Here is a 25,363-nt window from a genome sequence, read left to right as displayed (position 1 = left end):
AATTCAAAGAAATTTCCAATAGGTACTATGCTGTATCTATTTTGTCTGATTTTACAGAAAATTGAACATTCCAGCAAAACAAACAAGCAAGGGAACAAACTCCCCCAAAACAGGCAGTCATTTTTTCACCTTACAAACAGCAGGCTTTTAACGCACTTTTAAAATTAGCTTTTATCACTTCAAACTGATGGTTGTTTGCACAATGATCTGGTGAATCGCCTAGCAGCTCTAGCAAGTTACCCAGAAGCAGCTGCTAAACCACTCACAATAATCTATGACAGAGAAAAGAGTCTTAAGGCTTCTTCAGAATAATTCCTGTATACTTCAACTGGGAATTATGAAAACACAGAGCATTATGACTGAGTAAAACTTACATTCGGGCACTGCACTTACACGAAGCAAAGCTTCCCCAGCCAAGTGTCCACCGTGCCTTTCCCGAGTAATCCTCCTCTACCCCTGAACCGCTGTCACACCACCCACCACCCAACCCCTCCTCTCTGCCCTCGCAGAAACCGGTTTCCGCAACGCCGGGCGTCACACACCCAAAATCATCAACTATCCTTGCGGCGTAACCCTGGGACGCAGGGAAACCTATTCAGGCCTCCACAACGCCGTTAAACCTTCGGCTCGCAGAGGTACCCAGGCACTTTACTACCGCTACACCCCACCGACTTCTCGGCCCCGGATCACGTCCCGCCTCAGCCCCTCAGCCGCCTCAGCGCCCAACGGCTCCCCGGGCGCGAGCGGGGCCCGCCCCCCCGTCTCCACAGCGACGCCGCCAGCCGCTTCCCGCCCTCAACCCGAGCCGCCCCGCCGCGGCGGCGCCTGTCCCCGCCCCTTCCGGGAGCGGCTCGGAAGCGGCGGGGCGGAAGCGGCCGCGGTGGGCCGAGGCGGGGGCGGATGAGGCGGGCGGCGGGGCGGCAGGGCCCCCGCGGGAGGCCGGCAGGTAACGGCGCTCGGGCATCGCGGCTCCCCGCCATCGCGGCCCTCCGCCGCCCGCGCCGGGCTCGGGGGGGCGGTTGGTCGGGTGGCGGCGGGCCGGGGCCGGGGCGGGTGGGCCGCGGGAGCTGGGGGCTCGGCCTGCGCCCTTCGGCCCGGCCGCAGCGCGGCCTTGCGGCGTGGGCCGGCCCGGCCCGGCCCGGTCCTTTCCGGTGGGGCGGCTCCGTCCGGTCGCTCTCCGCCCTGGCAGGTTAGGCCCGCGGAGGTGCGGTTGGCCCGGCTGTCGGCGGGGCCGGGGCGGATCGCGGGCCGCCCGTCCCCCGCGGGGCTCGCAGCCGCGCCTCGCTCGCAGCCGAGCCGGGCGCTCTCGGTGTGCCGCTGCCGGGACCTGGCTGCGGCGGCGGCGGAGGGGCTGCTCGGGAAGCAGCTGGCCCCTCGGGAGGCAGGGACGGGGACACCCCCTCCCCGGCCCGGGCCATCCCGTGCGGGCTGCTTCTCGCCCACCGCCTCACCGTGGGCCGGAAGGCAGCAGGTCTCAGCCTTGCGGGGAGCTCCGAGTCATCCTCCGTGGGGGTCTTTCGTTGTTTTTCTTCTGTTGGAATCGGTTCCCCGCTGGAACAGCCGAGTAAGGCTCAGGGAGGCGTGAGGGAGCAGGCGTATGTCATCTGAAATCTAGGAGGGTGTTTGCCGAAACCAAGGCTGATGTGGAATGTAGCATTTCTACAACTTAAAGTTATGTGTCGTGGAACTGCTTAAGTGAACGCTTCAAGTGTAGTGAGGCACTGTAACGTTCCGTTGTGAAAGTAAAACCGACTTAAATTTTCACATCTCTTCGTTGGGAATGATAGGAAGAACAGGATTTAAAGATTGGGGGGTTTGAGCCGGTGTTTTCTTCGTACAACTATCTAGCTGAATTTAAAAATGAAATGGCATAGGGACACAGTAGCTGAGGGCAAGGACATCTAAGGAAGGTGCTAGTGCCGTGCAAATTTTATTCAGTTCGTACTTGACAGCCTACTGTGAGTCAGTATTAAACTAATATCTTAAAATAGTGCTAGAAGGCACTGCTAGTGGAGGTGGTGTCTGTGGAGCAATATCTTCATAAAAGCAAAACAAAAAACCTAGTAGGTATGCTAAATATTCTGGCTGCTTGCAATTAAATGTTCTAGCCTTCTGTGCATCTGTGGATGTGATATTTGGGGTGTCTGGTAGACTGCTGCAACAGAGAAGAGTACTTGGCTATATAATTTCAATTATATGCTTATTGTTACTTTAATATAACTAATGTAAAATGATTGTGCACAGTAGTAGTAGTCATTAGAATAGGAACCTCTGCACTTACACTGAATGGAACTTTTTTGTTTCTACTTTCGGAAGAAAGGATACTATGCAAATGAGATTTAAGTACAATTAACCACTGAAATTGTTGTATTTAAATAAAATGCTTATTTAGTTTCTTAGTAATTTTTTTTTCTCCTTGATTTTTTCAGTACCCCAAGTGTGACCATAAAATATGATTCTTTGCCTGCTGCATGAAACTTCTTAAGTACTACTTTTGCCATTTGGTCACTGGCTTCAACTACAATGGTAAGTTCTGATTCAGATAACATATTTTCAGATCCTTTTGCTCTAGTCTGCTAGCTGTTTGGCTGATGAGGAGAATGCCATTAATGTTTTGCATTTTCTTAAAAAAAAAAAAAAAAATTTTGCTTGTCACTCCTGAGTTCTGATATTTCTTTTCAGGGATGTCTTCCTTCGTAGCTTGTAAGTATTTCTAAACACTTAGTCACTGTGCAGTGCATGGTAGGAATTATCATATAAAGCTAGTGGTGTGTTTTCAGTCAGGACTGGTGTTAGGCAGTTGAGTACGTATAAATCCTGCTTCCACGTAGTATTCTTCTATTCACAGGTGATAATATTGCCATGGATTTTTACCTAATGTCAAGCAGTCAGTGGCTGAAATCATACAGTTATCCACTTGACTTATATAGAAAGCATGAGTATTTGACATTTTCATATAAACACCTAGACACCTGAAAATTTAAGTGTTCTGTAATGGCAGGTTCTAATGAGTAATAGCACATCGTTAAGTGCTTTTTTTTTTGTTTTTCCAAGAACAGATAAGGAATTTTGTATTAGAGACTCTGTAGGTGAATGGTAAAAGGCCTGAGGCTTTTTTGCTGTATACTTCTTTGTTGTTACTGTAGTATGTTTTTCTCCCCTGAATTCTATTCTAATGTATGAAATAACTGGTACTGCCATGTATTGGACACGGCTCATGTGCCTTCTGTTCCTTGAGGTTTGAGTAAAGGTATTTGCTTTCATGAACAGCTGATAGGGATGGGTTAAACTGAGGAAACAACACAAATATGTATGTGGGAAGAAGTACCTATTACAAATGTTTCTAAGCTTTACTGAAGAGTGGAGGATTCTCCAAAACACTTCCGTATTTTTTGAATAGTGTGGCCTATTTAAAAGGTTCTGGCTGTGGGGATTACATGTAAGTTGTTTTTTTAAGTAACAGGTTTTTTTACTGTTATTAGAGCTTGTCACCAATACATTCTTAAGGACTTTATCCATCTGCCACTGAAGTGAATGCATTAGTTCTCTCGACTTACCTGGAGTTGAATCAAGCCCTAGGTGTTCTCCTACAGGACTTCAGTTCTTAGTATTGTGTGTTTTCTCCTCCCTGCCCCAAATCAGTTTCATTGTCTGGTTCATTTAGCAGCTGCACATTATTCCCGCACAAAGTAGGTGTCAGAGCTAAAGTAAGTGCCAGAGAAGGAGAGTTAGGGGCCAAGAGAGACTTTCTCTTTTTTTTTGGCACTGGTGCTTGTTTATTCTGGTTGTCAAATACTTGTCAAATTTTAGTCCAAGAACTCATTATTCTTATCGATGAAGCTCTTTGCTCTTCTTGAAATACATGTATATGAACCGCAGGTATACTGAAGTGAAAGACATTGCAAAGGAACTAAATCCATTAAAGTAAATGCTATTGAGTATACTATGCTATGGGATATAGAGAAGTTTTTGCAGATCTTGGTGTGTCGTCTTAGGGTTGGGCATACTTCTTAGCCTGCCTTGGAGGAAATGTGGAGCGGAGGCTGTATTTGCTTCTTAGGCACCTGACAGTATGTCATAAGAAACTCTTCTCAAATAGTATTGTGCGCAGATGTAACATTCTGAGCACGAGATCTTTGTTTCCATTTTGTAGAAAAATAACTGTACTAATACTTAGGCACCAGCTTCTGAAAGTTAAATGTTTTCCTCCTGGACAACTGTTCAGGGGTACTTTGGCCTAGTCTTTCAGTTGAATTAGTAGCCAGCTTAAGAAAGGAAACCAGATTACCTACTTGTCATGTCTAATTGTTTTGGTTAGTATTTGTTACTGCTTTTGTTGGGTGTAATTTCTATTCCTACTTTTAATTCTAATTGCCTTTTATTGTTCTGAGACTTCATAATTTAGCCAAAACCTTGCAAGCGTAGACACTTGGTAGTGGGATTAATTACTGTTCATGCAGTTACATCAGGTTTCAGCTGCTAAGTTTAGTATGTGCGAAAGAATGTTTGAGCCCATCTTCTCACTGTAAATTCATATCAGTAGTAATATATGTGGCGTTTTTTATGTATGAGGATGTTTAAACAGTTAATGTAATTTCTAAAAAACCCTTTGTAATTCTTGCAGCAACAAGCTTTAGAACTGGCATTGGATCGTGCAGAGGTAAGGAGTAGACAAGTTATTTGTTTGCATATAATATATTGGTCTCACAGTTAAAAAATAACTGTTGTATTTTTATATTTCTTCCAAATAGCATGTTATGTAAATATATATGTGTGTATATAAATAATCACCCATACATGTAACACTGGTTTTGCAAAATTCTCACTAAAATTGCTGTGTCACGTATTTGTCTCTTACCCATTGTACTGAGAACATCATCAGGTGCAACAATGATAGACTATGCAGGACTTCAATTTTCCCCTTTTAAACCAGCAAATCTGTGTGCTGTGAAATAAGCAGAGCTGTACAGAGACAGCTGGTGGAAATACGACAAAATCCTGTTTGTATTTTTAAGGGTAGCCCAGTTAGAACGAAGAGGCAAGTGCCTTCATGTTCATGTTCTTTCATTTTGACATCTGATATAATGGTTAACTTGAACCCTTGTGTAGGAAATACGTGTTTCTGTGGGAGAACCTCTTTTCATTGAAATTCTGAACTAAGCTGTTAATCAACATACTTCAGCCAAACAATAGAAGTTTGGAAAAACCTTGTTAGAATATAAGCTACATTTAATGTAGGGTGATATCTTTCTTCTTCCTTTTTAATTCAAATATATAATATACATGAATTGTATTTATAATACACAGCTCTATAGAGAAAACAAGTGTAAATGCAAGAGACAAGGGGAAAATTAAACTTCCTGAAGTTGGTTTTGTCGGATTACTTGCTTTGTAAATGTTGTTGAGCCAGTATGCATGAATTTGATTGTATCTTAGCATGTTAACTTCAGTATGTTACCATGTTAACTTCAGTAGTGTTAACTAAATATAGTAGTGTCACTACTACAGTAGTGTTATTTACTACTGTAATTAAAAAACATGAATGCGAAATCAGGACTTTGCATGCAACTCATGCCATAGCCATGAAGTGCTGTGTTTTGCAGCTAGATTGAGCTGTGTCCTTGTTGATGACTGTAACATACACCAGATCATGTTTAATATACTTTTGAAACAGTCATATACCATAACTGTTAATTGCTTTCTGTATACATAGAACACTGGTAATGATCTGAAGTTGCATGGTAGCTAGAACTAAATTTCTTTGTAATATATGTTATTTTTTTTGCTTACTTTTCTCTTCTAGTATATCATTGAAAGTGCCCGTCAGAGACCTCCCAAAAGAAAATATTTATCCAGTGGAAGGTAGTAAGAGTTTCAGTATTTAGTTTTTAAATAGCATTTCTTTGATTTAATTTTGGTTACATTTTAAGCTTTTTTTAATTTCAGAAAATCTGTATTTCAAAAACTCTATGATTTATATATAGAAGAATGTGAAAAAGAGCCTGAGATAAAGGTAAGTGGAAATTGCTGAGAAGCTTTTCATTGCTGTCTAAACAGGCAGGTTCAGAAAATACTTTTTAATTTCACTTAATTCCTTTGTTAAAAAAAGAATAGACTCTGGTTACTGTAGTAGTTATATAAGGCTAAGACTACAGGAGAAATTATTATTATGACCTTTGTGGACTAAACTGTGTAATTTAATAGCATCAACTTAGTTCAGTTCGAAATAAAAACAAGGTGATGGGAGGGCCAGTGAGTACCTGGTAGCCCTAAATCTGTTTTTAAAGGTAATAAAAGTAGAATGCTGGCAGAGGTTTGTAAAGGCTGTGCTCTTGAGATGCTTTTCTATATATGAAAAAAGAGAATTTCAAAAGAATGGTCTAGAATGGAGATGTGTATATAACAAGTTTATTAGATAACAGTGCTATTAAAATAACTGAGTGATGTAATATGAATAGTAAGGCCTAGACTGCCTTGAGTGACCTGTTCATTCTGACTTCATCCTGTGTCACTGAAGTCAACTGTGGTCAAGCGCAGGGCCAGTGTCAGTGCCATGTGCATTGTTGGCAGTATCGCTGTTTCAGAATCAATTGCTTAGCATGACTGCCATGAGGAAAAAATGCAGAGAATTTTTTTAGAATCTGTGCTTTGTTGTAAATTCAGATTTATTTCTCAGATAACTGATGAACTGCTAAGATGTTTTGTGATATTTTTTCATAAAGTTATCAAAGAAGCTCAAGCAGGCTTACAACAATAAATCTAAGGTGTAAGAGGGTCAAGCTACTTTGCTAAACTGTGAATATGAAATGGAATGAGAAGAACAAGCTGTGGAATCTGCTGTATTCCTGCTTCCCAGGGAAGTAAAAAACAATAAGACGACAAATGGGAATGAGATATTAGTTACTGAGCACCTGTAATTTTTTGGTGATTCTGATATAGTTGGTTTTATTTAGCATATGATGCTGATTCAAATCACAAACGTGAGGTGTTAAGCAAATTACAGGCTTGAAAAGATTAAAACATCAGTAGTGAATGGGTAACGAAATATTTGAGCAGGGAGAAGATTGGGCTTGCTAGACTGGAATCTGGAAAAAAAAGTAGGATTTTAATGCAATAGGTGTTGCTAAAGTAGAAGGCACTCAGCAAACTTGCCCAACTATAACAAAATTAAAGTTGTGAAGAGAGTTATCACAGTGGATGAAGTGGATTATTGCTGATCTAGATTTGAGTAAAGATTTAAGTTGTTCTTTATTGAAGGATTGGAAGCTTATTATGATAGAAAAATTTGTATTTAGAGCTCTTATTCACTGAGCTAAGATGTGGATAGTTAATAGCTCTCTTGGTCTTATGTTATGGATTGTAATTATTGAAAATTAGAAGCTCAAAGATCGAGGTGCAAAGTTTAGAAGATAATGCTATTGTGAAACTTCATCCATGAGCATAGGACTGTTTATTTGTCTCTTAATTTGCACAATAAAGCTGAAGAAGGAAATAGTATTCTGACTAGAATTTGGCCAATGACTTGAATGTAGCTTTTAAAGGTTTTAGTGTACAGAACTGTCAAAGTTTCTATTCCAGTATTGCACCATTTTGATGGTACAAGTTGTAATTATGTTGTCCACTCAGAAGCAATTTTTAAATCGACAATGAATATTATTTTTCAGTCTTAACTTGCTCCCTTTATCTTAGCTCTTGTAATACTGCATCTTTCCCATGTTCTGGTTTTCTACCCTGCATTTACTTGGTCACTCATATCCTTGTTCTTGGTGTTCATAGGGAATACCAGATTTTCCACAGTAATTCACGAAGTACTAGTTAATTACTTGTCCTCTATTAGTCCAATCTGCCCCGCTTTATTACTTCTCAGTGTCTCTTCTGTTTGTGCATATGCACACTAGAGAGAGAACCAAGTATGCTGAGGTGACGTTCTAGAGCAATTTGTTTCATTTGGACTCTAGGGTGCAGTATTCCTGTACCTAAAAGTTGAAAGAAATAAAAATCAAAACAATAATTTTGGAAGCAGTGTTAAACATGAATGTGGAAACAGACCTGGTCTGTGGGCTGGAAGTTCTATGCTAGACAGGTAAATCTGAGGAGCTCTGCTACAAAAAAAAAAAAAAAAAAAAAAAATTAAAAATTAAAAACCACTTATCAGTTGCCGATTCTCAGTTGGTGCCTTCTGACAACTGCATACAGTAGCATCATTGTGCAAGCATGAAAACATCTCAGAGTAATGAAAGTCACTTGAGTTCCGTGTTGGACTAGTGCCAAAATAATAAAGCACAGAAACACTTTCACAATGAAGTAGCAGATAAGAGGTACCCTGGTAGCTCTGGGGAATGAGTAATTATGATACATGAATAAACCAAATAGTGCCAAATAACAGTGGGGGGTTTTGTTTGTTTTGGTTGGGGTTTTTTGGTCCTTGATAAATCTTTAATGGTGATGCATGATACGCAGGGTTGGATGTATTTGGGAAATTGTATAAAACGTCGTACTGCGTGCATCTTTCTGTTCTTGAAGAAAACGTAACTAACTTGCACGTGTAAGCTGAGGAAGCAATTGACTGTAGGAAGGCACTTTAAAGCAAAGCTAACCTCATTAGGGTAAAACAAGCAGACTTTGCTCAGACCACAGTATTCCCTGAAGTTTTATCTCAACAACTTACCTTAGGTGTTGCTTATGAAACGGAAATGTTTTCTTGCCTCCACTACAGAGGCTGCATGGCCCTTGTCTTTGAGCTGCATTACTAGTCTCTGTTAGAATGGCAGCCTAAAGATTGACACAGCCAATTACATCCTAGTAGAAGTATACTTAGTTATTTCTCTCAGGATCTGATTTCGGTTCAGCTAGGTCACAGACATCTTTAGGCTTCAGTTTATTCCTTGTATTTTTGTAATCAAAAAATGATGCTTCCTCAAGTTGTCTTATTGAGTTGTGTTTTATTTTGCAGTCCAAAACTCTGCTTTGCTTTTTCTGCTTCCTGAAAGAACAATGCTTAGCATTGTTCATGAAGTTGGTTTTCAAATAGTTAATAGCTCTGTTGAAGTTGAGACAAAATTGTACCTTCCAAGGTGCATCTTTTATGCATCGTAAAGTGGTGGTGGGATTAATGAAACGTGTCCAAAGTCAAGGGGAGAGCCTGGGGTAGTTGTTTTGGATTTCCATTTCACAGAGATATACTAAATAGCTACAAAAACTTTTTTTTATGGAGGTGATCTGTTTAAGTTTTTTGACCAACTTTTCAGTCATAAAGGTAAGTGGGAAAATCAATCTAAAGTGCTATAGTAAGGGACAAGAAAAGCAGTCACAGTAAAGATAAAATCATAGTTTTGTGTAATACCAGTGCACCATTGGAGCAGTAGGTATTAAAATTAGCATTTCACTCATAGCCAAGGATGGAGGAGTAACAAACAGCATAAAATCACTACTTCAGTCTTGTTAGGCAGGAGGGCTCAGTATTCTTTATTCAGTGGTAGTCATCAGAAGTCACTGGAAGTGAAAGGAAGCACCCGTGCCTTCTCTGTGCTGCTGCCCAGCCATCACGCAGTCACTGCGGTGCGTGTTCAGGAGGGAAGAGAGCTGCTTTTCTGTGGGTGAAGATGGAGAGGGCTAGGAGTTTTAGCTGATGTAACAGAGCAGTATAACTGCCCTGGTTGCTTGGTACCTGAACTGTGGCAATATACTGCAATGAACGCTTAAGAAATGTAATACACCTCAGGCTGCTCTTTGATCTTTAAAACCTTTCCGGCAAGACCAGAGCTAATGCTCAGCTCCGAGCTAGTACCTCTAATAGCTAGCTCAAACGAGAAAGCTGATTTTTGTAGTCATAAAAAAATCTTCATGCTTAGTGAAATGTTTGTACTTAAAATGCTAATTTACTCCAGTGTCTTGAAGAGGCTTTATATTTTAAAATGTGCTTAGAATATGTCTTAAGAAGTTCAGGTCATATGAATGCAGTGTCAAACATGTTCTTATGCCTGTTTGATTGTCCTCTCTGCTATCCTTTACCTGTCTTCCCCCCTCAACATCCTAACCTCCAAAAAAATGAAACAAGCAAAAAAACCAAACCACCCCAAGCTGTAACTGGCTATTATTGAACAAAACCTAAAAATTAAAAAATAAAACTAATATGTCATTTGCCAAATAAATTTAAATTAGAGAGTGATGTGATTAACTCAATTTAATTACTTTTACAGTTGAATTACCATTATGTATTTTGCTTGTGAGGTGTTTAAGGAGCAGACACCTTCCATAAAATAAATCTCATGGCTATTTCTTGAATGCATAGACAAATTTATGGGGAAAAAAGATGAATTATTTATTTAGAAATTCTCTGAGTGGTTACTAGTTAGTATCAATTATTCAGTGCCTATATTTTGGATCAAATAATGCCCTTAACTGAATGATCCCTTTTCTTCAGCTCGTGAAAATAGTAAAGTTGAATTAGAAATGTTAACAGTATTATTATTAACAACTTCTAGAAGCGATATTGATTCTGTCCCAGTGATAGGGGAATGGAATTTTTTTTAATTGCCTTCTTTTTTTATTTTTAAATATAACTTTAGTATAAATAATTAATTTCTTCTTAACATAACCTGATGATCCTTTTTTAAGTCAACTCTTACAGAATTCTCATATTTCTTTCTGTCCTAATGCCATTGCATAACTAAATATAAAAGTATTAATATATCCAATGGGGGGGGGAATACAAAAACTTTTCCATCAAAAGATGACGATATCTCAGTTTTTAGGAGAAAAGATGTCAGAATAGTTGAGTGTTGACTTTGCTCTCAAATGGTATTTACTGTACCTCAGGCTACTTCATACTGTGTCTAAGTGAAAGCCCCATAGCTATCTCCCCTACTCGGCGATGTGTCTGCAAATTGAAGCAGTGCATGTGCAGTCTCCTGTTTCAGGGGAGATGTTGGGGAAGCTTAATAGGAGTTTTAACTGAAGAAAGTTTCTCATACAGGCTGTATCTCCAGAGTCCTGTATGAGGAATTGGCTTTCCTGAGCAGTCTCTACCTCTGTTGTTGCCATGATGTGTTTTCCCCCAATCTCCCCTGCTCCACCAGTTCTTTCCCTGTTAATTCTCCAGGATTTATGTGCTACTTTGTCCTTTTCTTTGTGTCAGTTTCCACGATGTCTAAACTGTAAAAGCCAGTAAGATGTAGCCATCATCATTCGTGATGTATGGGGAAGAGTTAACTTTGGGCAGTGGTTCTAAAACTGCATAGCAGGAGATGGAAGAGATTTTCCTCCTTTTTCTCTGCATACCTGTTAAAATGATCCGTTGGATTATATTGCTGTGGGATTTGGGGTTTTGTTTTCGGTCCTGTTCTTGTAGTTCGTTCCCCTATAAGTAATAATTCTGCTTTCTATCTTATCAATATCTCTGGAAAGACAGATTTGTTCAAAAAGAGATAGTCCACTACAACTTAGATGTATGTGAAATGAGTAGTTAGGCAGGCTTAGTAGAGCACTAGGGTTAACTTCCAATGAATGGCTCCACCCAGACCTGGTATTCAGCTATGAAATCTAGCCTCCAACCAGAAGGTGTAAAATTATCTGAGGTTTAGAATTCATTGTTTTAAGTTCTAAGGGGGCTTTAAAAGTGTTTAGATTTGTAGGATGTTTGTGGGGTCTTTGAAACATACTAGTTAATTTTAAAAATCTGTTATATGTGGAAAAGATCGTTCTTACAGTAGAATAAGGGAATGGTCTCTGCAGCTGCTGGATCAGATTTCAGCAAATACAGACAAGGCAATGCAATTAAGAAAACTTCCAAATGCTGTAATTCAATATTTTAATCCTGGAAATAAATAAATATCTGTTTCTGTTAGGAATATTTGAAAGTACTAAATATTTTGTTGTTGTTGTCAAACAATGTGTGGTGTATAAATGACGGTATAAATGATGCTTATAGAAATGACACAAATAGTAATGCACTGTAGATTTACAACATTGTAGCATAGGGTCATTCTTATTAACTGTGTTGTCTATGGACTTATAATTCAAGGGGGTTTTTAATTTAAATGAGTTGGTTTTTTTTTTAATCTGTGTGTATAAGTATGTATAATAGTACATAAAGTATATACTCTGCTGAATACAGCCCAATTAAATTTAACTGGGCTCGTTTAGATATATACTTCAACATTAATCTAAATAGTACTCATATTGTAGCAATTGTTTTTATTTCTACTAATTACTTGATAGTATTATGTTCATGAGCAATGTTTACTTTTAAAGCAGAAGCTGAGGCGAAATGTGAATTTACTTGAGAAGCTGGTTATGCAGGAGACGTTGTCATGTCTGGTAGTGAACCTCTATCCAGGAAATGAGGGTTATTCACTTATGCTCAGGGGAAAAAATGGTTCAGGTAATATTTTTGCTCTTTAATTTTTAACAATACTCAGAATGCTCTATAAATAGTTAGAATGTGTTGTTGCTTACATTTAACTGTTTCACTTCTAATATAATCCCTTGTGGAAAAAACAAAACAAAACAAAAAAACAAAACAACTGTTCTTGAACTAAATAATTACATAAAGCTGTGAGGTGCTCAGAAATGTCTCTAACAATGCAGCATAAATCAGTAAATGGGAGTCTTTTCGATAGCCTTCCATTCTCCTATTTCCACTTAGCTTCCTGAGTTGCTTATTTGTGTTTCTCTTGCTTCAGGTTCCTTCTCTCAAATGGTTTCTTTCACTGCTTCCCAAACCTAGGTCTGACTAAAGGCATCTGTGTTCCAGTTTGGTTGCACCTTCATGCCACTGGTACTGTTACGTGCAGTAAGAGCATACAGTACATTAGATGGGAGCAAAAATTTTGTCCCATTGAGCTATTAAGGCATGTTGCCTTTTGGCACAATAAGAGCAAAATCAAGCTCTGGGAACAGAAATGGATGTAAAAATTAATACTATGCAAAAAATTTGACTGTTTGTGTAGGTTTCCACCGGCCCTGCTTTTTCCTGTGGCAAACTTGTTTTAGATTTCACATGGTTAAAGTTTGAACTTTAAAGGCAAAAGAAAAGCAATATGTTTTGTTTAAATTCAGATTCTGAGACCATTCGGCTGCCTTATGAGGAAGGAGAGCTGCTTGAATATTTGGATGCAGAGGAACTACCACCTATTTTGGTTGATCTTTTAGAAAAATCTCAGGTTTGAAAGTTTTGTTTTCAAAAAGAACTTATGTTTTGTACCCAGATAGGCCTTGATTTTTTGATTGCTTCACATATGTGATTCCAACCACAAGACATAAAACACTTGTGCATTCGGAACTGTAATATTTAATGTCCCAAATAAATAGTTTATTGATACATAGTGAAAAAAAAATTGGAGAGAAAGGGATAGAAGAGAGATTGTTATGGTTAAGGCTACCAAACAACTTCAACTCTGCAAAATGTCCTTTGTTCTTTGTCATTATGAAATATTTGGCATGGGAATTTCTTAAAACTACGTAGCTGGCATATGAAAACACTACATTTGAAGCCTGTATTTTAGGTGTGTCTAGGTATGTAGTAAAGAACACTGGTCTGACGAAATTAGTGATTAGTTTTATTCATAAGATCACTGAATTTTATATGCTATATAACAAACTCCTTTTTGGAGGCAGGGGCTGAGGCAGATTGGTAACTATTTGTTTATTTAAAAGTTGGTTCTTTTGTTTCAACTAGGTTAATATTTTTCATTGTGGATGTGTCATAGCAGAAATACGTGACTATAGGCAGTCTGGTAACATGAAATCTCCAACATACCAAAGCAAGCACATTCTTTTGCGTCCTACAATGCAGGTAAGAAGTATTTTAAGTCGTTCCTCGGTGTTACGGTAGTTCCTGGCCTGGATATGAACTACTACTTAACATATGTTGTTAAGATATCTTATTGTTTAAGTTGAAAGCTAATTACCATTATGTCATCTTCTTCAGACTTTAATTTGTGATGTGCATTCTATAACAAGTGACAACCACAAATGGACACAGGTGGGTTAGCAGTTATTTTAAAACTTTACAGTGATGTGGTAAATGCACAATAAAATAAAATGTATTTAAATTATTGTTTAATAAAATCTGATAAACAAAACTGATTATATATTTTATTAATTCAGACTGACAGTGATGTTCATAGTGGTGCATGGTACACTTTCCAGAGAGCTGCTAAATTAACTTGTTATAACATCTACCAACAAGATGGTTAATGGTTGGACTTGATGATCTTGAAGGTCTTTTCCAACCGAAATGATTCTATGATTCTATGATTCTAAGATGCCATAGAAAACAATAGAATTTGCTAAAAGCTTTGTAGAATCAGACCTTAATTTTTGGTAATGCAGAGTGACAGTATTGGAGTTACTCTAACTAGTTTACCTTACTTCATTCATCTTCAACATACAGCCCCAGAACAGCAGTTGGAGTCTAATGACACAACTGCTCCTCTAACATTATTTTGCTATTGATACTGTTACAGTAAAGAGAATCCTAAGTAACTACGGTTGTACGTTTATAGTTAGTTAAGTGCTGAATAGCATGGTTTGCTCAATGTGCTTGTGTTTATTTCAGAGCCACAATCGCGCTCAAATCCATTTCAAATTGTAATCTAAAGTCCCAGGTAGATCATCTTTATGGCACTGATTACCAGTCCATCAGTATAAATCACAGACAGAAAATGGATTTCATTGCCACTAATACTGTGTTTAAAACAAACAAAGAAAGAAAATACAAACAAAAAACCAGAACATGCCCCCTGCTTTTCAGAAGGATTTCTTTCTCTATTGGAAGACCCACCCAAAGCTCTGTAATTCATAATAACTGTTGAATATTTTCTTTTGTTGACTATCCACACACAATTTTTTTCAGTTTTCTTAAAGATAATATGCACATATGCATAGGTATGTATCAACTTAATTAGTGTAAAACTCTTCATATTTTTACACTTATTAATAGCTGTGTATATTACAGGAGGACAAACTCCTACTTGAGAGCCAACTTATTCTGGCTACAGCAGAGCCTTTGTGTCTTGATCCTTCAATAGCAGTGACCTGTACTACAAACAGACTCCTGTACAACAAGCAGAAGATGAATACTCGCCCCATGAAACGGTAGTTTTCAGTGTGAAGCATGTTGAGACTTTCTTTGAAATTTTATGAAGTGTTTCAAAGAAAAATATAAGTAATGCTTTATGTGAAAATTTTGCTTCTCATATGTAAAATCTACTTAAATATTAGGAATATAAGGAACAGTCAAGAAATTATATCTTTTAAGTGCTCAATATTTTACTATATTTCAATTAGTAGTAGATACTGTAATACGCTTATTTTTGTATATCAAAAGAATGTGTATATAATTCTCTTAATACGTTATATTGCAGTTTTGATTTTGTCTTTTTTGGCATAATTCATATGTAAGCTGAGTCAGATGACAGCTCAGTAATGTAAAAAATATAAATGGGTATGTTGCATATTGGTCTCTGAGTTTTTTAAAAGCTATGTACAAGTTTAACCCTGAATGAGGAAATCAAGGGAATTATTTATATGCTTGTTGTTCAGGGTAAACAGAAGTGTAAGCGTATTAGAATCTTAGAAAACTTAAAAGTAATGTGGAATGCACTACATACAAAACATTGAAATTGTTTCACTTCCGTGCATGGTGGTTCGCTTTTTCCATAAAAGCTTGAGATGGTTCACGTTTGTTCTACGAAAAGAGTTACACTTGCTATGTAGAATGAAAATGTACTAATGGTCTGTCAGAATTACTGAAATATTTAAAATTAGATTTGCTTTGAAATACTATGATAATATACAACCAGTGGTAATGTCTAAAAAAACTATAAATAGTGAAATTGATCAAGTTGTCCTTAACATTAGAGCTTGGTGGTCAAAAAACATTCCACTAGAAAAATAGGCAAAGGTGTTAAATGAATGTCCAGAACAGCATTAATGTACCAATGGGTTTGGCATGAGATGAAGAATAGAGGGTAGTTACTGTGTTTAGAACTTCATAGTTACGTAAGCAGTACCCAGATCTTTTGACAGAACTGGAATCTGTGATAACATACAAATATTTTAAGCTTGGCAACTTCTCACTTACTCAATTTGACAATGTACTTCAATTATGCATTTCAAAAATAACCCCATTCTTAGTGCTGAAACACATGAACAGAATACTAGTATTTTTTTAAAAAATACAAAATCAAGAGTTTGAGTTGTACAGTGTAATCCAGCATAGCAATTTTAAATTAATATTTCAGATGCTGTTTTTCAGCCTCAGTGTAAGTAGCATTTCCCTGCATATTTTTGTGTTTGTACACAGGCAGTGGGGAATTCCATTTTTATGATTTTACAAGCTTATCTGTCATTTTACCATAGGTGCTTCAAAAGGTACTCAAGGTCGTCTCTGAACAGACAGCAGGAAGTAGCTCACTATTCAACTCCACCTCAGCTCAGACTACTTGACTACTTACAGAAAAGAAAGGAGAGGAAAGGAGCCCAGCAGTATGACCTCAAAATTTCTAAAGCTGGAAATGTAAGTGTTCTGAGACATAGGTGGGTATACTTCTAACTACCTGTTTAAAACATTTAAAACATTAATACTGCTTTTTCATCTTCCAGTGCGTAGATATGTGGAAACAGAACCCTTGCTACTTGACTGCACCTTCTGAAGTGGATGTAAGTCCAGTTGTTACCATTAGAAATTATTAGCAATTGTATTGAACTTTGTATTGTATGACTAAAGAGTATCCAGTAACAAAGAATGACCTTTAAAAAAATGGGAGTGACTTTAACATTTAAAATTATTTTTCTGTCCTGTAAGGTATAAACACAAGCTAAACCACACTGGAATACATTGCAATTGTAACATGATAGTTTGGATGAGATAAACGGTGCAAACAGACCCTTAGTATTGTTCATCTGTGGGTTCAGTGAGCGCATATCTATTTGAAGTTGTCTGATAATATAAAAAATAGAAAAAGAAATGAGGTAAGGAAATTGTTTAAAAATGAGTCACTTCTCAACTTGGTAGAAATTCCTCTTTTTTGACATGTTATGATACTATGGGACATAATATTTTCAGTAGTTTAATTTTTTATACAGAGAATTCTAGTTGGGAATTCTTCTGATCACTCTGTGTGCATTCTTCTCTCAGGGACAGTCACATTCTTGGTTTACGGCACTGCCAAAACACGCACTACTAGCATACAGAAGGGACTCAGACTAGACAAGATTGTAGCTTTGGACTTAATAGGGCTGGGAAGAGTGCACATTACACATGAAATGGTGATGCTGTAAGTTTGTACAAACCTTCCCTCTCTTTGCACTTCAACAGTGTTGTATCTGACCTAATCAGAGTCTTTAGGAGTTACTGGTATTGTGAAATTTCTTAATGATTTCACATTGCAGGCAGTGATTTCCATCTGTAGTCTTAAGCCATGTTTCACACTTTTTAAGGTTAACGTAGCAAATATGGTGTAACAGAATAAATGTGAAGTTCTGGAGGTTATCCAGTTTACTTTTCCTGAATGCATAACACAAAGAGGGGACGGTATACAAAGTATCAGACTATCCTTGTCTGTTTCTTGCACTTACTTTTTAAGACTGTCATGTTAGCCACTGTTAAAAAAAAGAAGCTGTACTAGATTGACTTTAACTCTGGCCCAATATGACTGCTGTTCTTTTTTTTCCTGATACCTCCATTTTCTTTAAGGTGGAAAAATATGCCAAAGTGGAAAAGTCTATCAAGCCTGATGACTCTCAACCAACTGTCTGGCCAGCACATGTGAGTAGTTTAGACCTTTGGCCAAACTTCTCTGTCTCTAGTTAAAACGCCTCTTATTTCAACAAAATCAGAGGAATGTAAGAATAAGCTTCCCTCCCCCAATTTAATTAATCTTCCATGTGTTATATAGACACAGAAAGATTACCACAGATACTTGTAATTTCATACAGTGCAGCATGCATGTGATCAGTCTTGTAATTTCCTCAGGTTTTTCAGAAATACAAGGAAAAGCAACTTTAATCTCCCAAGTAACATGTGCTGTTACTGTATAGTAAAAAAAGCATAATAATTTACGGGAAGCAGTGCCCCGCTCAAGAGATTGCTTTCTTAATCAGATACTCAGATTGATGGAAAAGAGCTTCTGTTAAAATAAAAATGTTAAATTTGGAAAGAGATTAAGTAATATTAAATACCTCTTACAAAAAGCTCTTTCTGCAATGTTTAAGTTGAACCTTAAGATTTTTGGAACAAATTACATGATTTAGTAAGAAGTAGTCATTTGATATAATTAGCTATAAATAAATTCATTAACTCTTTGTAATTTTGGAGGCAAGATACTATCTTTATTAACAGCATCTATCATGATGTCTTTATAGTTCATATTAGCAAAAGTAATATTTTCCCATAGAATTTAATCTTCATCTCTAACATTTTACTTGGATAATTTTTTTTGCATTGTCATAACTTATGTAAAACTGTTTCTATATATGTTTACCCAGTCTGCCTTTCCATATATAACATGATTGTTTAGGGTTTGCAAAATTTTTGTATTTTTAAGAGATGATAAACTCTTTTTCCTCTCGTCCCTTTAGATAACTTCCTCTCAAATCACTTTCATTTTAGATAATGCACTGCTTCTTAGAGAGTGTTACTTACCTTTCTTTTTTTACTATATTTTTATAGCATATATTTTTTTATATTATAGCATATTTTACTAGCTGTTTCTATTATCACTTGTTTAATACTTATTTGGTTATTTTCTTCTTTTTAGGAAATAAAAGATGATTATGTGTTTGAATGTGAAGTTGGTAATCAGCTTCAAAAAACAAAACTGACCATTTTTCAGTCTCTTGGCAATCCCTTGTACTATGGTAAAATTCAGACACTCAAAGGTGATGAAGAAAATGACAACCTATTAACTCCATCACAGTAAGTTACATGTTCTTTTAAACTGTACTGTGATCTGATAGATGAAGGAAGACAAACATTACCTATCATTTTCAGTCATAAACATACTCCAGAGCTAGAATTCGGATTTAAGAGCTTTGTGTGGAAAAATTCAGCTAATGAACCTAACATTTTTTTAACAAAAAAACCCAAACCAAAATCTGTTCAAGCAACTGTATCTTAAATATACTTTTTGTTAAATCTGCATGTTCTTTTACATTAAACATATATTGGGGGGAAAAAAAACCAACAAAAAAATGCAACCCACTCAAATTGTGGAGACACCATGAAATATGGTTAGCGCTCTTTTTCAGTATTACTCATAATTTTGATTGTTCTCGAAATTTGCCTGATGCTATGAAAACCTAAGACTTGATTATGTTATGTTTACCCTTATGCAGAGAAATTTAGGCTAAATAAACAATAAAGAAAAACATGAGCTCCTAAGAAGCTTCATAATTTTGAATTGTTTTGAATCTGCTGTTGATGGCTGTGGTTCTACAAAGATTCTCTGTTCTTGGCTCTTTGTTGTGTGTACCAGATTCTTTGCATGGAGGAACCTGTGCAGCAATAAATTTCATTAAGGCAAGAAGCAGTGAGCCGGAGGAAACTTTAGTTCTGTTAATGAAAGTTGTTTTTATTGTCTAGTGTATAATTCCTATCTTATTTTTTATTAAAATCTTAAAATCTTCTTAAGGCTTAGGATGTTTTATCCCTAGACTGAGCTATATACTGGGTTTTTTCCATCCTGTCATGGTTTAACCCCAGCTGGCAACTAAGCACCACATAGCCACTCTCTCGCTCCCCACCCCCCTGCGGTGGGATCAGGGAGAGAATGGGAAGGGTAAAAGTGAGAAAACTTGTGGGTTGAGATAAAGACAGTTTAATAGGTAAAGCAAAAGCCACGCATGCAGGCAAAGCAAAACAAGGAATTCATTCACCAGTTCCCACGGTCAGGCAGGTGTTCAGCCATCTCCAGGACAGCAGGGCTCTGTCACACCTAACGGTGACTTGGGAAGACAAACGCCATCACTCCAAACGTCCCCCCCTTCCTTCTTCTTCCCCCAGCTTTTATTGCTGAAGACGACATGACGTGGTCTGGAATATCCCTTGGGTCAGTCGGGGTCAGCTGTCCCAGCTGTGTCCCCCCCAACTCCTTGTGCCCCCCCAGCCTGCTCGCTGGTGGGTTGGGGGGAGAAGCAGAAAAGCCCTTGGCTCTGTGTAAGCACTGCTCAGCAGTAACAAAAACATCCCTGAATTATCAACAGTTTCCAGCACAAATCCAAAACACAGCCCCTTACTAGCTACTGTGGAGAGAGTTAACTCTACTCCAGTCAAAACCAGCACACGTACTTAGTACTGATCTTCCTAGAACAGCAGTGCTAGCTTACAGTTGTGTAATAAGGCTGGGAACTAGAAGGATTTATAGGTGTTAGATACCTGGTGTTTTTTGGAAATCACTGCTCTAGTCCATTATTTTTAAGACATTGCCAGTTAAAGTTCATCAAAGTTTGGATACTTCCTCCTTAGAAAACTATGTCATATGAAGTGAAAGGTGCAGAAGACATTTTTGTTGTTCTGCTGTAAAATAAAACAATGATTTTTTTTTTGAGCTAGAGAATCAGAGGTCTGTAGTGTTTACAAAAAAAAAAAAATCACTGAAGTAATAAGTTTGCAAGCCACAAGTATTACGCAAAAGAGAAATGCTTATTTAGGAGTTCTGGAAAATTGTGAGGGATCAGAATTTGCGTAAGTGAAATCAAACAATGGAAACTAAGTGTTTCTTAAAATATTACAGATAGGGCTGGTTATGACACTTAGGTTTATATTTCAGTGTTGGCATTTGATATGTTGATTTATATGTAACTTTTCTCTTGTACTTTTTACAGTAGCAATTCTGTAGCAGTTACTTCCATTTTTTGAAAGTATAAAATGCAAAACTTCCATATTCTGCCTTTTACTTTGTAGGTAATTTACTCTTAAAGGAGACCATATTAGACTATGTGTGTATATTGTATATATAGTTATGAAGCCAAGTTTGTATTTCAAGTACTAAATAATACCCAGTCCATTAAATGGATGTGGTATCTCTTTTATTTTCAGCAGGTCTGAAAAAAGAGCAACATTGACATTCGTTCAAAGTTTTGTGATTATAAAAACATGTTCTTTTAGTCCAATTAATGACTGAAAATGTATTATACGTTTTACATTTTAGGTTCCTTATTGGTTCGAGGACTGATGCTGAAAGGTAAATTAATATAGTATGTACAACCATTTGGCTTGATGTCAAATAATGAAATTTGTTCCTTTTAGCCATTATGACTGCTAGTGTTATGGATACAGGTGCAGAACAGATGAGGAAAATAAGAGGAATTAATCATCATAACAAGAATTAGGATATAGTGTGCAGTTTCTATATTTAACAAGCAAGGAAGAATAGAGGAAAGCAAGTACGTCAATACAGTTTATCCCGCTATCTAAACTTGAAGTGTGTTGTTTCAGTTATTTGCACAGTTTTTCTTGATTACACAGGTAGTAATAAAATTCTGAGAGCACTTAGCAGGAATTTCATCTTGACATTTTGTATGGTAAATTGACAATCACAGAAATTGTTCATTTGAACTTTAAGTGTAATCTAGGACTTAAATATATGCAACTTATTTTTGTGTGTTGTGCATTACTTGATTCAGCTTTCTCAGAGAAGCAAGTAACAAAACAGTTTTCTAGTATATTTTAGTTGTAGAATGATTATGAGTAGCAATTCTGGGATAACTGTAAGTATTTCTCCAGATGTTTGTCAATGCACATCACATTAGATAGCTGTGTTTCTATGACGGTTTTGTGCCTTCGTAGGAGACTTTGAGGTGATGTACATGCCATAGCTCTTACTCCACTACACCCTCTTCTTATGTGCCTGGCAGAGAGATGAGTCCTTGATTTGGTCAAAAATCAGTAATAATGTTCTTTGTTCCAATAGATAACTTTGATCAAGCAAGTCTTTGCTTATATTCTCTCCTGCCTCCTTTGTGCTGATAGAGACTTTTGCTGTTTGTGCTGTAAGCTGAATTGGAGGATTGCTTGGCTGAAAACTAAAACAACAATAATGGAGGGGTCTAGTTTTTAACTGGGATTGATTTCCTGATCATGTTTGTTGCTGGGTTGCACAAATCCTTCTATCAGAATAAGCAGTTGGGTTTCAGGGACTAGGACAAGAAGAAACAGCAGAGGAGGAAGGAGGGCAGGACCACCTTTTTGAGTATGTAGCGTTTTAATACTCTGATTTCACTGTAACTTTAAGGCAGTCTAATTGCTGAAAAAAGTACACTGCACCCTTTCCTCTGCCATGTATCCTGGGGCCCTTGCTTATGTCTGCATTAGTCATGTAACAGCATGTTTAATTAGTGCTGCACCAAAATAAAGTGTAGATCAATGCATTTAGGTGTAAGCTAATTGAAATGTTCCAGCAGTTTTTCATTGAGGATCAGTCTGCTTGAGTTTAAGTGGCAACAGGTCTTCAGCTTGATTTTCAAGTCTGCAAGGTCACTTTGTATATTCTGTTCATGTTTGTGAAACAGTATTCCCTCAACTTAGTTCTCTCAGATTAGTCGACATGTAGTATTTGATTTGGTAGAACAGTATTTTAAAATTGTTTGCCTGATGCTATTGATCCTTTAAATTCCTGGATACATCACTGCTCTTTAGTCTTATAGAATAAGACCTGGCTGTCCTGGTGCTCAAAGAGTGATGACTTTTTGCTGTGATGACTGGTTCTTGGATGTACATTCAGTATGGACCGCTTAGTTCAGCCCTTGCTTTCAGAGTCCTCATCTGACATAAACCTCAAGTTAAAGGAGGGTCGACTGTTCCACAGGGAGCATAAGCAGAGGACGCAGCTTTAGAAAAGATTCTGGACCCTTGTGAAGGGAATGGGATCCCCATTGACTGACATCCCAAAGAACTGCAGTTGCTTTTGGGAAGGGAACTGTTCTGTCTACCATTTTGCACATTCCTCCAAAAGTGTTTCTTAAACTCATTTCTTAAACTGTATTTTGCATTAGAAAAAGAGTGGTTAAAAGAAAAGTTAAACAGGAATAAATCTAAGAAGAGGCCAGGAACATGAAGTAGAAAGATATATAGAGATATAGATATGTTTTATATATGTGCATCTCTATTTTATATAGATATATACTTATGTATGAAATACATGACTCTGTAACGTATACAATTCTTTGTTTACACATACATATCTACTTTAGAAGTTCAAAGTTGTTAATCTCTTTATGTCCTCATTGTTTGTTTCAGAGTGGTGAACCAGTATCAGGAGTTAGTACAAAGTGAAGCTAAATGTCCTGTGAAAATGTTTCATAATTCAGGTGGATCAGTCAATCTTAGTCATCTTTCTCCAGGGAAGGAAATGGAAGTGAGTTTATTGAGCCGTACATTTTTTTTATTTGCACTTGATTATTGAATTATTAGAATAATTTTTGCTGTCCACATTTAAAAGTAAAATAACCTAAAAATTTCATTCTGAATGAATTTTTAAATGCTTTATTGTCATAATCATTCAATGTGAGTATATTGGAAAAGTTAGAGGAAAGCACTTTTGTTTTCATTGTTCAAATGTTGTGTCTTTTATCCATGTCTCTTCCCCCTGCCGTGTATAGTTTAGTTAGCTCCAAGGTTGTTTTGTAGCATTTTTCCCCTGCTCAGATGAACCTTTCACAGAGCAGTACAGTACAGTACAATGCAGCTATGCGTTTTATTTTACAGGTCAGTAAACATAGAAGCAGATGTAGTAGCTGAACTTCTTTTCTTTTACTGTTAGAAATTATTAAAATTATTTTCTCTTTAATTTGAAGAGGAAATCTTTAAAAAAAACCAAACAAAAACAAATCCACACCACAAAGCCAACACCAAAAACTTTAAAGTGCCTATGTTTGCATACACACATCCAGCAGAAATTCCTGCATTCCCAAGTTCTCATGCCTGTTGGCATTGCCTACTTGTTTCTTCTGGCTTTCTTGGTCAGATTCAATACTCAGTGTTGACCTGTATTTAGGCTCCAACTGGTAAATTAATTTTGTATCCATTGGGCTATTTCCTGTGCTACATCTTTTCCCTAAATACCTACTGTTAAACTGCAACAACGTTGTTCTAAAAGAGGTAGTTCTTGGTATCTGCCAGAAGAACAGCATGCAGAGGCCAGCAGTTGCAGAAAGCAATATGCACGTTTCTGTATGTGTGTATACATGTGCAGATATATGCATGCACGTGTGTGTATATATGTATATGTGTGTGTATATATATATATATATATTAAAATTGTAGAATAACTTAAGGTGGGAGGGTACTTCTGGAAGTCATCTTGTCTGGCTGTCCAAGCCCCCACTGAAAGCTGGATGAAAGTTACTCAGGTTACTGTATTTAATGATCTAGTCCCCTTTTGAATGGGGCATTAGTCTTTATTTTCAGAATGATGAAAGCAGATTTTAATAGTAGAAGAGAAAGGCAGCCCTCAGAATTTTCTTCAAAAGTTTCTTTTTTATAAGCAAGCAATTAGAAGCATGTAGAGGGTGTGTCTCATTACTGAGAATCAGTGGAAGCTCAGCTCTCCAAAAAGGTTGATTTCTGCATGATCCTGAATGCTCCGATTTGTTAGCCCATACACATCTGATTTTGGCTCCAGCATTGAAGTATTCCATTCACTGTATTGACAGCCTCGTTTTCTAGTTTCAGCAGTTTGTGGACTGTATGTTTTAGGCGTTACTTTCATTTATGGGATACCTGCTTTGTAGGTAAAAAGATATAGACTATAACTGTAAATGTGTTTCACTGTTGAGTCTTTTGATGGCGTCAGCTATTGGAATTATGGATTTAGGGTCTGTTGTGAGTGGCTGAGAACTACAGACTTGATTAGCTGAAGTTAATTTGTGTTCAAACAACCTGATAAGTAGGCTATAAGAACAAACAAGAAGGGAGCACCTTTCCTCTAAAAAGATTAGTGAAGTTCTGATCCCACCGCAGTCAATGGGAAAACATGTATTGATTTCTGTGCATTCAGGATTTTCCTGAATGTATTTAAATTCCTACTCCCAGAATCAGGAAATCTGATCCTGTTCTTTAAATCCATCTTGGTTGGAAATGGCAGATATATACAGATGGTGAATGAATGAAATGATGTAATTTTTCAAGTAAGACCAAATTGTCCTTTTATTTAAAGTGCATCTGTCACTCTTGCGTTTGTGAAAATTACTGAGAAGGATGTCAGAATTGTGGAGACAAGTGAAACTCCTTAAATTTTTTAAATTTTTTTTTTTTTTGCTTGGTTTAAATTTTACCAGCATTTGCAAGCTGCTGCTTGATGGTAACCATTTTATCTCAAGAGAGTTGGTCATAGGTTATGTTTTTAAAATAAATAAATAA

At 37.3% G+C, this 25,363-nt stretch overlaps 1 protein-coding gene across 1 annotated transcript in view; it reads left to right on the top strand.

The window, feature by feature from the left end:
* The first annotated feature begins 825 nt into the window (after positions 1-825).
* SUPT20H (SPT20 homolog, SAGA complex component) overlaps positions 826-25,363 on the top strand; it is a 36,789-nt gene continuing 12,251 nt past the window's right edge. Inside the window, 16 exon segments of the mRNA XM_052812755.1 lie at positions 826-946; positions 2,430-2,526; positions 4,625-4,660; positions 5,804-5,862; positions 5,947-6,013; positions 12,256-12,382; positions 13,060-13,163; positions 13,679-13,795; positions 13,931-13,984; positions 14,960-15,099; positions 16,366-16,522; positions 16,609-16,665; positions 17,702-17,773; positions 18,765-18,922; positions 21,156-21,188; positions 23,243-23,360. Of these exon segments, the coding sequence (XP_052668715.1) occupies positions 2,524-2,526; positions 4,625-4,660; positions 5,804-5,862; positions 5,947-6,013; positions 12,256-12,382; positions 13,060-13,163; positions 13,679-13,795; positions 13,931-13,984; positions 14,960-15,099; positions 16,366-16,522; positions 16,609-16,665; positions 17,702-17,773; positions 18,765-18,922; positions 21,156-21,188; positions 23,243-23,360 (1,302 nt within the window). The 5' untranslated portion in view covers positions 826-946; positions 2,430-2,523.

Source organism: Harpia harpyja, chromosome 17, assembly GCF_026419915.1.
Source record: "Harpia harpyja isolate bHarHar1 chromosome 17, bHarHar1 primary haplotype, whole genome shotgun sequence".
Classification (NCBI taxonomy): Eukaryota; Metazoa; Chordata; class Aves; order Accipitriformes; family Accipitridae; genus Harpia; species Harpia harpyja.
The sequence above is the reverse complement of the archived record's forward strand: the minus strand, read 5'-3'. Positions and strand labels throughout refer to the sequence as shown.